This window comes from Gigantopelta aegis, chromosome 4, assembly GCF_016097555.1.
Source record: "Gigantopelta aegis isolate Gae_Host chromosome 4, Gae_host_genome, whole genome shotgun sequence".
Classification (NCBI taxonomy): domain Eukaryota; kingdom Metazoa; phylum Mollusca; class Gastropoda; order Neomphalida; family Peltospiridae; genus Gigantopelta; species Gigantopelta aegis.
Genome location: NC_054702.1, coordinates 60,126,966 through 60,140,971, shown reverse-complemented (window position 1 = coordinate 60,140,971; position 14,006 = coordinate 60,126,966). Strand labels below are relative to the sequence as shown.

Below are 14,006 nucleotides of genomic sequence, written 5' to 3'. Positions count from 1 at the left end.
TATGTTATTGTCTTTATTGTGATAGGTACCAGTATTAATTCTGTATTACAAGGTTACTGAATGAGTAGTTAAGGGTTAATTAAAAATTAACCAAGTAGGAATAGAGTTTCTCAATTATCACACGTGTGTGTGTTGTATCACGGTGAAGTGATTAGAATATTGTGTAAACTAGACACCTAGTGATTAACTAATTAAGTGATTAGTTCTGAGTTGTTATTATTATTGTTGTTGTTAATTAATTAACTGCGGCAAATATATTTGTCAGCTTAAGGTTAATACAGATTCCAAAGTGGATTGTGTTTTGTTGTGTTTTGTTGTGTTTTCAAGTGAACTAACGTGCTATATATATAAATATTTATGTAAGATCGTATCTCTGATATACCTAGAGACGAGCCACTCGGGTATTGGACTGCCAGATACAGAGAGATCTAATAGATAGACAGTTAGAGAGATATTTGGATAATCGTGTTTTATTCAGTTACGGGTATTATAGGATCCCCGTGACATTGGGTGTACCTCGAACTTTGACCCAACCGGAAGTTATTTGGTTCAGTACTACCTATAGATAACATTAAAGAATTTAATAACCTTCTCAATTATCACACGTGTGTGTGTTGTATCACGGTGAAGTGATTAGAATATTGTGTAAACTAGACACCTAGTGATTAACTAATTAAGTGATTAGTTCTGAGTTGTTATTATTATTGTTGTTGTTAATTAATTAACTGCGGCAAATATATTTGTCAGCTTAAGGTTAATACAGATTCCAAAGTGGATTGTGTTTTGTTGTGTTTTGTTGTGTTTTCAAGTGAACTAACGTGCTATATATATAAATATTTATGTAAGATCGTATCTCTGATATACCTAGAGACGAGCCACTCGGGTATTGGACTGCCAGATACAGAGAAATCTAATAGATAGACAGTTAGAGAGATATTTGGATAATCGTGTTTTATTCAGTTACGGGTATTATAGGATCCCCGTGACATTGGGTGTACCTCGAACTTTGACCCAACCGGAAGTTATTTGGTTCAGTACTACCTATAGATAACATTAAAGAATTTAATAACCTTTGGACACTTTTTGGTACGAGCAAATAATGTAAGAAATAAATTATTGGAATACGTTATGCTGTACTATAGGGATCCTTTACCAAAGTAGCACTATAATAAATTTTAAATTTGGTTATGCTCAGTAACAACATTTATCACCCATATGGTTAAAAATATCTTGGAACATATCAAAGTGATACGTCCCACTACAACGCCAAGTGGGACGAAACACTTCGACGTGACACGATGACGTCATCGATTGGCGCACTATAACCTTAGAGGAACATTAACCAAATGAGTTGAGTGATATAAATTAAAATCGATTATGGGTAATAAATAGGATATTAAACTCGCTACCATTTTGTATCATGTTTATGTCCCTCATTAAATCATTTTCATTTTCACTCGCTAAAGCTCGTGACAAATGAAAATTATTTCATTCGGGACATAAACATGATATGAAATGGAAGCTCGTTTAATATCCTATAAATATCTAATTAAATATCAGTCCTTAAAACTGTGATATGATGAATTAGTTTTATTATATGTATATATATATATATATATATATATATATATTATGTATTCAATAAGATAAATCACTCTACGCCATTTATATTTTTTGATGTTTGTTTAATGTCGATACGTTGTAAAAACTTAAAGCAATAACGAATCTGAATTTGAATGTGAAATTTGCTCTCCATACACTTTAGCGAAAAATATACATCACATAAATCATATACGTTCAAGGGACAGTCCTGATTTTTCGGCACTGTAAGATGTTTCCGACTAATAAAATACGCATTAAATATATTTTCTTGTTTCGAAAAACATCAATGTGTTTCTGGCCGTCTTAATATTTGTAAGAAGCCCAAACTGGATTTTGTCTTAATAACTTCGTACGTACGAAAAAATCAGTGTCTGTATATTCAATGTGTTTCTGGTTGTCTTAATATTTGTAAGAAGCCCAAACTGGATTTTGTCTTCAAATAATTTCGTACGTACGAAAAAAACAATTTTAGGAAATAAAATGAAATTTAACCTAATACAAATACTTAAACGATCAACAAGACGCTTAAAGAGACATACTCTAGATTTTAAACACTAAAGCACTAAGCCGTTTTTTTGATAACTGAAATCATACTTTACTTTTGTTCTTTTGATTATCTATTTCCGTACATTCGAAGTGAGTTTGGTCATCTTGGTGTTTTTAATATCACAAAATGCATTTCTCATATTTTTAAAAACGCACGTGCGTCTGAGAAGTAACAGACGTTTTGTTCTATTTTTAGAGGGTATTTCACCATTTCAAAGTCACAAACTAATGTTTCACTCAATTGTAACTTTGTCTAAATGTGTTACACGTTTGTAGATTAACCAAACTTAGTGTACATGTTCATGGGCTGGAACTAGGGTCTGTCCTTTCAGTATACAGTCACTACTATTTTATGCACAAAAATATATTTGATGTAATTACATCTTAAAAATTGAAGCAAACTTAGGACTGCCCCTTTAACATACAAGTCAGGAGCCAATTTCACAAAACGTCGCAAATGTACGACGTTTTGTGCAATTGGGTCTAGAAATCAAACTGTCGACTATTAACATGTTGGACACCCTTATTGGATTTTATCAGTCAAATAAATGTGCAATATATTAGTAAGTACAATTATCTGGACGTAATATTTTGTGTGCGTGTAACTCAAGGTCTATTTTTTACACTACATAAGAAAATGAATAAATATATCTGGCTAACTTTCTGTCTACACCTTTAACATGGCGCAAAAACGAAATTATAGGTGATGACGGATTAATTAATAGGATTTTAGCGTGAACAGATTAGCCGTAATAAGATATGAATTTGGCAGCGGTAATGGTGTATGATCCTCCGTTGTCGTACATGATACTGATGTTTCACAAAGAGTACACTGGTAACAGGAATGAATCTTCTCGCATGTAACGTATCATAATGAACTGAACGCAAAAGGTGTACAGCAGAAATCATAAATCAAGTTTGTTTTGTTTAACGACTCCACTGAAGCTCATTAATTAATTAATCATCGGCTATTATCCGTCAAACATTTGGTCATTCTGACACGTAGTCATCACAGGAAACCCGCTACTTTTTTTTCTTCTAATGCAGCGATGTATCTTTTATATGCACTATCCCACACAGACAGGATAACTAACACCACGGCCTTTGATATACCAGTCTTGGTGCACTGGCTGGAACGAGAAATAGCCCAATGGGCCCACCAACGGGGATCGATCCCAGACCGACCGCGCATCAAGCGAGTGCTTTACCACTCGGCTACGTCCCGCCCCAGCAGAAATCATATTCATACGCATGATTAAACGTGTATCCCCCAATAGTTTGAAACAAATGGCATGCGCTTTTTACATTATGTTGTTGTTGGGTTTTTTATTATTATTATTATTATTATTATTATTATTATTATTATTATTATTTATTAATTTATGTATTTATTTAAATATTTGTGTTTTAAAATGTATTTATTTATTTATTGACACAATGACAGCTTTTATAAATAAAAACCAAATGACCAACAAAAAAAAACCCCACTAAAATATGTACGTCAAATGTGCGAACTTATTCAAAGCAAGGAATGGTAATTTGCAGCTCTTTCGGCTCTTTCCAAGATCTACAACAAATCACTATCAAGCCGAAAATCATGATTTGTGTTTTTAACTCAAAGATTATAAAACTTTGTGTGGACGCCCGATTCATTTTGATTCTGTCTGTTCAAAGCTCGTCGTGTATATTGTAACTGATATACTTCAGTTGTTAGGTTTTACTTCTAATGTTGGAAAGAAAGTTAATGAAATATGCTGGATGTCTTATACTGCTATTATTAAACATGAATCATAAATAAGACACGGAGATATATATTATTTAGCTTCTTCTAAAATCTAGCTTGATTAATTAAAAATTTCCATCTATGTGTCGAATATATATCAGTCAGAAATATCTGTCGTGTCTTTGTATACTAGTATGTAATTATAAATCACGCCCAGTACTGTAACACAGACCTTTCAAAAGGCGCGTAGATATCACACTGACAGTGTGCTATGAATCATTTTCTTCACTAATAAGTATTTCGTTAGGACTGAACTTCTTACCTTGCTATTTTAAAACGGGATGCAATCATTTTAATCAAAGTTTCGTATCCAATTAAGTATGTGATGGGAAATAAGACTATTTTTTTTATTTTTTAAACATACAGCGCCACTTAAATCTGAAGCTTCTGTCTTTAAATGGCGCGACGTAGGACCATGATGTGTATGGTGTCATCCGTTTGTTTGTTTTGTTTAACAACACCACTAGAGCACATTGTTTTATTAATCATCCGCTATTGGATGTCAAACATATGGCAATTTTGACACAGTCATAGAGAGCAAACTCGCTACATTTTTCCATTAGTAGCAAGGGATATTTTAAATGCACCACCCCACAGACAGGATAGCACATATCACAGACTTTGATACACCAGTTGTCGTGCACTGGCTGGAACGAGAAATAGCCCAGTGAGCCCACCGACGGAGATCGTCGTGGCATCAGAGACTGAAATCTAATTCACAAAACTATTTAAAGCTGCGATTGTTTGGAGAATTAGTTCCTGGCCTTATATATATAACATGTATGTTTGTATGTATTATTACTCATGTTCTTTTTTCTCCTGCTTTAAGTATATTCTCATTATTCCTAAACCTATATGTATATGTAAGACACAAATTCGGATCCTCTACACAATCATCCAATTTATTATTCCACAACTGATGCAGGTCGTTGGAGGCATCGCAATCTCCGTCAGTCGGCTCCTTGTGCCATTTTTCGTTCCAATCAGTGCACCACAACTCGTATATTAAAGGCCCTGATATGTGCTCCACTGTCTGTGGGAAGGTGCATATAAACGATATCTTGCTACTAAAACCCCGTTCTCACTTGAACGATTTTCTACGCGAATTCCGTGCGACCACCAAATCGTACAGGGCGTGCTGGAGTCGCACGGCAGTATGTTGATGATTCGCACACGATGTAGGGGTGTCGTGTGTATTTCGGACATGTCGCATGCCGGTGCGACAATTTTCAAATGTTTAAAATTATCGTACGGCTGTCTCTAGGTTCGCACAGTTCGCATTGGTCGCATAGAGGTTGCAAAGCAGTCGCACGGCAGTATGATAGGTCGCACGGGAGTCGTAAGTGAGTCTTAAGGGAGCCGAGATGTGCGACTCCCAGTGGACCCCCTGCGACTCCCGTGCGACATCCACCAGACTTCCGTGCAACTGTCGTGCAACCTGTGCAAATCTTATGCGAGCAAATGCGAGCCCGTTGCAGAAAGGCAGTTGCATGGCAGTTGCACAAGTGAGACTGCGGGGGGGGGGCCTAGGTAATTCGTACGGGAATCGCACGGCTGTACAATCTTTTAGTCGCACCGCAGTTGTACGAAAAATCGTTCAAGTGAGAAAATGTAGCCGGTTTTCTCTCTAAGATTATATGCCAAAATTGCCAAATGTTTCATATCCAATAGCCGATGATTCATTAATCAATTTGCTTCAGTGGTGTCGTTAAACAAAATAAACCTTTAACGTTAGCATCGCAATCTTATCAAACTGGGGCCTAATTCACAAATATATCTTAGGCTCTGCTAGACAACAAAGCATTCTCTTTGCAAGTCTTTTAACATTACACTGCGAGATCGCAAAGTTGACAAAGTTTAGTGAATTAGGCTTTACAAACTAATTGTTTTGCAAGGAGTCTAACCTGTCTGACTGTTATTTGTTTTGGGGAATTTTGGGTGTTAAAGTTGTTTCCCTAAATTTAAGAAACATCTATTTACCAAATATCTTCGTTTTGTCAATTAATATTTTCAGTTACTGTTTATACTTCATAATGTTTTTCCTACGGTTTTGTAATCCGGAAATATTCTAGAAGATTACATGATAATTCTTTTTCGTAATAATACTTTTATCCATACATTTTTTTTTTTTAATTTTCAGGTAAAAAGTGCAGTACAACTTGCGGGATTTCTACGACAGAAACGAGGATATAAAAATATTGAGAATATTTTAGCGGAGGCGTCGCGGATAAACCCAAAGCCATCCAAATTAGCAGAAATCGAAAAACAGCATTCACGTATACCAACAGATCCAGAATTCCACAAAGAATGGTACATCGTAAGTATCTCATGACTGGTATTTGATTTAGTGTAATAACAGTGTGTATCCCTGCTTTTGTTAAACGGTAGAAACGTGATATCAAGCAAGGCACGCCCCCCACCCCCACATCCCCACCCGAAAAATATATTGAAAACATTTTTCTGTTGGATCAGAGGATGGGGGTTCGCACGTGCTAATCATAAAATCAATGTACATGTATATGTATATCCTTAAGGCCAAACAAAATAAATGTTTGGTGTCTTGTCAGCGCACGCGTCGATTTTGACCCTCGCACGTCAACATGTTCTGCGTTTATCCTGAGGTATGATGTCGATTTTTGCCGGTCTTTTCTTGCTATGACGTAGAACGGCATTTGGAGCCAAAATGTCATCGCGCGTGAATTAGGACGAGCATTATGATTTCAATTTAAATATGCCCCTTATTTCGGTATCAATTGTTCATGGCGTAAAAAGAAATAATAATAATAATAATAATAAAGCCGTTTCTCCGCATCAGTTCTGGGACTTTGGTCTGACCAGAGACCGACTTTTTTTCTTTTATTTTCTTTTATTTTCTTTTATTTAGTTTTTTTGTTTTTGGGGTGTTTTTTGTTTGTTTTTTTGTTGTTGTTTTTTTTTTTTTTTGGGGGGGGGGCTTAACATAACTACCGACATATGCACTAACCAATCAATCAGTTTGAAAAACAGGCCGTTTTCAGATGTCGGGTAATCCGTCAATATTTTCATGACAATGTAGTGCTAGTAGCTCATCACCAATTAAATTTTTATCACACAAAAATATTGGAACATTCATCATAACGAATATCTTTGAGCTTTCGTCAGAGCATTTTATATTAGTCATTACAAAAGAAAATTAAATGGATCTCTTTTTTTCCTGAAAACATATAATTCTGGTTATTGAATGTATATTGCATCTCTGTAAAAAAAATAATCACCTCTCAATGCGACATCAGAGATCTGTTTAATACTTTGATTAATGTTTAGTATTAAATTAAAGTGAAAACCTTTTTGATATATGTCCTCCTTCCGCCGGCTTGCTCTTAATGATGTAGGCGTCATCGATTTTCGCTTTATGTTTTTCTTTGACAGTTCAGATCTAACGAGTCTGAGATGTTTTGTATCGTGTAATACGGGTGATAATTTGAGCTCTTGAGCGATGCTTTTCTTTTCTTTTTTCTTTTTTTTCTATTGAAATTACTACCGCTGTGTAATTTTGTAGAACCACTCAAGGATGTTGACTTTACACAGTGCTAGTGCATCTATCTGAGGTTCTAGCCAGTGCACCACAACTGGATAAAGGCCGTGGTATGTGCTTTCCTGTCTGTGGGAAAGTGCATATATAAGATCCCTTTCTGCATTAGGAAAAATTGTTACGGCTTTCCTCTGATGACTACGTGTCAGAATTACCAAATGTTTGGCATTCAATAGCCGATGATTAATTAATCAATGTGCTCTAGTGGTGTCGTTAAACAAAACAAACTATCTGAGGTAAGGGAGGGATGTTGTTTAGGGTTAAGAGTGCGCTTTTAAGTTCGATGTGTTGTAGGATCGACTATGGACTAGGTTTTTCAAACATCTTAACCAGTACCACGACAAGTACGCCACAGGTCCGTAGGAACGACATCTGGAGTGTGGGGACGCAATCTCCAATGTGGGGTCACAGTCTCTAGTGAGGGGACACGTGCAGAAGCCATATGTTTTACCTTTATTTATATTACAGTAGGACAAGAAACGTACAGTTTAGTCATCGTATGGGGGCACATGCCCCCTCGACCCACCCCACTCTACCCACACCCTCAATTCCTACGGGTCTGCACCAAGGTACAGAACAGAACTTTATTCGCTCAGAGCACCTAAGTACCATCATGCCTATGGAAGCAGTGTTCGACAAATATTTGAGAAAGTCACTAGCCCTCACAGAAGCTTTGGCTAGTGCCCTGTGTATGACAGTAATATACCTGATAATGTCGACTAGTCCAGACCAAAGATTCATTAGCCGGCATCGAGGGCTAGTGGATTTGTCGAACTCCGGGGAATGTGACTATAAAATACTTGTATTTCTTCCTGCTTTATTGTTAACGTTAGCCTGCGATGGTTTCCTATCTTTCTCTCCCCATCAAGCGTTAAAATAATCATTTGTCGGACAACAAATAGCAGTATGTTGGAATGTGCTTAGCTGTTGTTAAATAGACATTCCTTTCCATCTCTCTCTCTCTCTCTCTCTCTCTCTCTCTCTCTCTCTCTCTCTCTCTCTCTCTCTCTCTCTCTCTCTCTCTCTCTCTCTCGAAGAAGAAGAAGAAGAAGAAGAAGAAGAATCAAACGTGATACGTTGTAGCTTGATCATCTTTAACATCTGTGATGGGGGCGGACTGCGGAGTGTCTCGTTCCATGGATGTAAGTGTTTTATATCCTGACAACGACATCTTGCGGCTAATTGAAATGAGAGTGGAATATATAATTTCGATCTTAATTTAAAGCAATCAATTCTGGACAGAGGACACCTGACCCATCGGCATCCAACATACAGCAGCTGCAGGCAATTTCGTCCGAAAATCATTTTCAATGAAACATTGTTTTTGACAGAATTAATTAGTCTAAAGCCCCTGCAGAAATCTTTTTTGTTCTTCATTTCGTTTATTGTTTTGTATTTGATGGGTGCAAAATGCACGCACACATGCATGCACACACACACTGGTTCCTCAATCAGTATCGTAATATCAAATATCGATTCTTTGTACCAAAATTGAATATACTAACCCGGGTTCTTAGCTATAATTGCTTTCTTTACCGACCTGGGCCTAGCGGCAAAGCATTCATTTTACGGTCTTCTTAACTGACATCAAAGCAAATCTGATACGTCTGCTTCGAGGTGCGAAGGTCAGTAAACTAAGCAACAACAAGTCAGAAAGGACCTGGAGGTGTCCCTGACGCCGCCGTGAGCTGTTGTGGCTCTTTTATTCTCCACATTAGCCATGTAGTAATAGTCAGTGGTAGAGTGGTCGCCTCAGGGGAAAGAGGTATAATGATCGATCCTCGTCAGCAGACAGTCTGTTTCATTGTTGTTTGCCGTTGTTGTTGCATCTGTGGTTGAGATGTTTAGTTGTAGACCGTTTTGCTATTGCTGATGGTGATAGTAAAAAAACCCAGATATCAACGGGTTCATCGCATAAAGATCAAATACAAACCTATTGTATATCCATCTGCATATAAAATTATATTGATGCCATTTTACGTTTCAATTCCAGCTATGACCCTAAATATCTCAAATTTGGATGGTCAATTGTTTTTAATTTAAAAAGACGCATCTTAACTGTTTGAAAAAAATCTGTCAAGTTTTAGAAAGAACAATGTTTAGTGATTTGATAAAACCCTAATTCGGATCCCTACTCTTTTTCTTCTGCGTTCAAGCTATAGCTGATCATGTTTTAGATTTGGAGTCCGGTTGTGGTGATAAAAAACGCTGTCTCTGTCAAGTTTTCTTTGGAACCCCAAAGCTTGACAGCCAGTGTTGCTCCGTTCGGTCAGTGCTTTATCCTGGCTTCATTGTAGAGGGGTCAGAATTGCAGGATGTGCTCTGGGGACTGTGGTCCTGCTTGACATGAACATTAATCAGTTTCTGCCAGTTTCAGGCGGTACATATGGGATCTGAGATGGCAGTGACCGGTTCTTAGCCTGAAAATGGTTATCTCTTGGTATCCCTCCAGATGATGGATCGGGACCCCTCCTCTATTTTGTCCTTGTTACACCACTATCATACCAAAATAACAAATTATAGCAAACAACCAGCTCAGTTATTTGTAGCCTTTCGTAATTGTTTGTTTTCTAGAGAAACACAGGACAGAGTGGAGGTGTAGCCGGGTTAGATCTCAACGTCCAGGACGCATGGGATGCTGGGTACACGGGGAAAGAGGTTACTACGGCCATTATGGATGATGGTAAGTTCTATAGTACCACATTTGGGGTGTGAGGGAGTCTATAAGGAGAAAACGTAGCTGTAGCTCTACTAGTAATATGCCACAGTGTCTATCTCAATAAATGTCATTATCTATGATAATAAAATGCATATTTTTTATTTAGTGTACAGTGACTATTTAAGGTTCACTAGAAACTGTATAAGATTCAATTAAAATGCCATCTGGGTTTTTTCTCTCTAAAAACATTTTGTTTACTGAAAAAAAAACGAAAGAAAAAAGGTGCTTTTATTAAAATGCTTTATAAATACATTATGTTAATGTAACGTGCAACAATTGATCCTAGTTTTACTGTGATGTCATTAAATATTATTTTTGTTGTTGATACAGGGTGGATGCTGACAGCATCAGTTCCTTAGAACATAAAACCAGATTTTAAAAAACAAACTCTCAGGCTTATAGACTTATAAACGTGTTTCCATAATCCATATCTAAAAATAAAAATTAATAATATAATCTATATTTAAAAATTAAAAATAATAACCATAATCTATATCTAAAAATAAAAATAATAAATAACAAGTATCTCTTTTTTTTCAGGAATTGATTACCTTCATCCGGATCTGCGAAACAACTACGTAAGTTTTATTATTGTGTCACAAACGGAGACTATATTATTAAATAGGCTTTGACGTCACACCATCGTATGCAAAATGTATGTTTGTGTGCGTGTTTCTTTTGCGTGTTATATTCAATGTCCTGTTCTCTTTCTCGCCTTTAGAATCCATTTTTGTTTCATTGTTTAGCCGTTCAGTTCCAAATGCCAATTCCGTTTTCTAAAACCGTCACTTGGTGTCAATGATAGCAGATCAGGTTGTTGTTGTTGTTTTTGTTTTTTAAGGGGTGGGTTCTGGCCATGAACCAGACCAGACTGATTAATCTTGTAACAAAATACATGTCTATGTATTGCTTTGATATTGATTGTTTTGTGTTGTATACTATGGTGGTGTTACTCGTGTTGTTTTGCACGCACTTAAAACGCAAAACAGGGAGACGCATTACAAGACATGGTATCCAGTTAGCCGCAGACTATTTTATCTGTGTATATTCAAAACCAGCAGTGTATTGATTTGTAGTGTGTGTATATAAATATTTTATATAGATTTGCAGCTAATTATTACAGGGCGCGGGATGTAGCCCAGTGGTAAAGCGCACGCCTGATGCGCGGTCGGTCTGGTATCGATCCCCGTCGGTGGGCCTATTGGGCTATTTCTCGCTCCAGCCAGTGCACCACGACTGGTATATTAAAGGCCGTGGTATGTGTTATCCTGTCTGTGGGACAGTGCATATGAAAGATCCATTGCGGCTAATCGAAAAATATTAGCCCATAAAGTGGAGGCAGCGGGTTTCCTCTCTCAATATCGGTGTGCTCCTTAACCATATGTACGACGTCATATAACCGTAAATAAAATGTGTTTATTGCGTCGTTAAATAAATAATTTCCTAATTATTACATACCTAATATTCAGATATGTGGTATCTTTTTTATGTCTGGAAGTCACGACTGAGACAAATTGTTCTGAATTACAAAGCGTTTATTTAAGCTTCTCCTATGTGACCAACGCAATGCTGCGGTTCATAATAAATGAAATGTCACACTAAATCCTACAATCAATATATGTATTGTCAAAATACGATGACTAGATAGATCTTTGGCCAAAAATACCGCTGTTTGGGACAGAACTACTTTTACATTAATTTTGATCCGCAGTGGAATGTTATAATATATTGTTCAAAGTTACTTATTATTTTACTTCCATTTCATTATTTTTATTTTTATAAACTGTTTTAAGACAATTTTTATTTTAAAAAATGAGAATTAATCTGTTGTTATTTAAGAACTGTTTTGATTTGGTGTACAGATACTGTAGACAATAAGGCATTCAGCTCGTGTTGACATACTACTCAGGAAAACGGTAAAGTGAAAAACGGTTCATTTCTGAATTCATTAATTTTTCGTTTTATGTAGGATTGCACGACAAAATTTAATAACATAACTCGTTAGTCTTAAGATATCGGCTTTATTCGGCTCAGATCGACTGGCAGCAGTCTCGAGACAATCGCCATTCTAACCTTCGCAAGATAAAGCCGATATCCTCTATGTATGTTTTATAATGTGCTATACAATATTTTCTCCTTTTTCAGAACGCCGAAGCCAGTTATGATTTCAGTAGCAACGACCCTTACCCTTATCCCCGCTATACAGACACATGGTTCAACAGGTAACTTACGAAACATTTAAAGAAAGGAGCATCTGTTTTAAAATCACATCAAATACATTAGTCTATTAGTGGATGTTAGATATCAGTTTGTAAAGAGATCATCTTTGCTCGACTCGTGTGTCCTGGGTTGTAAGATCGATAACCCTTGGTGGATTGGTGTACTATTTTGTCTGAGAGAAAATGCATATATTAAATATAAGATATTTTGGGGTTGGTTTTTTTAAGATACACAAGAGGGTCGCGCTTCTGTACGGCTCTATATTTAATCCAGGAGGTTCGAAATATCGCACGCCTCAACAGCACTTTTCTCCAACATCGATTATTTTGCCGTGTCTAGATAAATAGATAAAAATAATATGGCTTGTTCCCCGCATCCTCCCCTCTACACACATACACACACACACACACACACACACACACACATACGCGCACACGCGCACGCACACACACACACACACACACACGTTCCGATGGACATGTAATAGAAATAGTTTAAAATGTTCAAAGGTTCAAATGAGCAAACATCCATTTCCTTTTCCTGGACTAGTGAAAGTGTTCGAGAAATTCAGCAATATTTATGTGGCATTCATCTTCAAAACAGTGAGACCAATCTAACATATTTTTTAGCAACACAAAAAATAGCCGACCTACCTACCCTAATTTTGTTTACATGTAACCAGAACCACACTTTTTTTTCTGTTTTTTTGTTGTTGGCCTGAATACATGTAATCATACGACAGTTAACCGTAAACGTAAAGTCACGATATTTGGTGAATGTGGCTCCGACTATTAACAATGTGTAGACGGAATACACAGAGAATAATACATGAGTGGCCGTTAGATACCGTTTATCTCACAACGAGTTGTTTTAAACTGTATCTAACGAGCGAAAGCCAGTTTAATATGTTGTTAAACAACGAGTTGTGAGATAAATGGTATCTAACGGATACGAATGTATTATTCTAATTGTTACATATCCTCAAAAACCAGGTTTTAAGCAAATGTTAACATCTTTTTCGGCTAAAAGTTCTTTACAGCCGTTGCACTTGTAGCTAAGTTATGTGTCACAGACCCATGATTGTCAGGTTAACTATACGTCACAATGTAATCTATATTCATCGTGTAGTTTTTCATTGGATGTATGGCAGTGGTATATCTTGTAATTGTTAACACACGTACATGTGTAAACAACCATGTGTTATCAAAAACAACACATGGTGTTCTTACCAACGAGTGTGTAAGAAAAAATATTAAAGCCACACTAACCACATAAAGCCATATTAAAAAAACAAATACATTTAGCATGTTGTGCAACCCAGAACTAACAAGACAGTACTTCTTACTTTCAGTCACGGAACCCGCTGTGCCGGCGAAGTGTCGGCAGCCAGAGACAACGGCGTGTGTGGGGTCGGCGTCGCCTACGGATCCAAGGTTGCAGGTACTAACTTCCCTACTAGTTCAAGCAGAGTTAGTTTTACTCCCCTTAGCATGTAAATTGTATATTGTATCAATATGTTAATATCTTACATGGCTCCCCATAATATAAGTTAGGGGAGCAATGCA

At 36.8% G+C, this 14,006-nt stretch overlaps 1 protein-coding gene across 1 annotated transcript in view; it reads left to right on the top strand.

Annotated features, from left to right (window-relative positions):
* The window catches only part of LOC121370855 (neuroendocrine convertase 2-like), a 61,295-nt gene that overhangs the window by 30,211 nt on the left and 17,078 nt on the right, over positions 1-14,006 (top strand). The window contains exons 3-7 of the mRNA XM_041496362.1: positions 6,072-6,248; positions 10,077-10,185; positions 10,762-10,799; positions 12,367-12,443; positions 13,793-13,881. Coding sequence (XP_041352296.1) covers positions 6,072-6,248; positions 10,077-10,185; positions 10,762-10,799; positions 12,367-12,443; positions 13,793-13,881 — 490 coding nt within the window. The remainder of the gene's footprint in view (positions 1-6,071; positions 6,249-10,076; positions 10,186-10,761; positions 10,800-12,366; positions 12,444-13,792; positions 13,882-14,006) is intronic.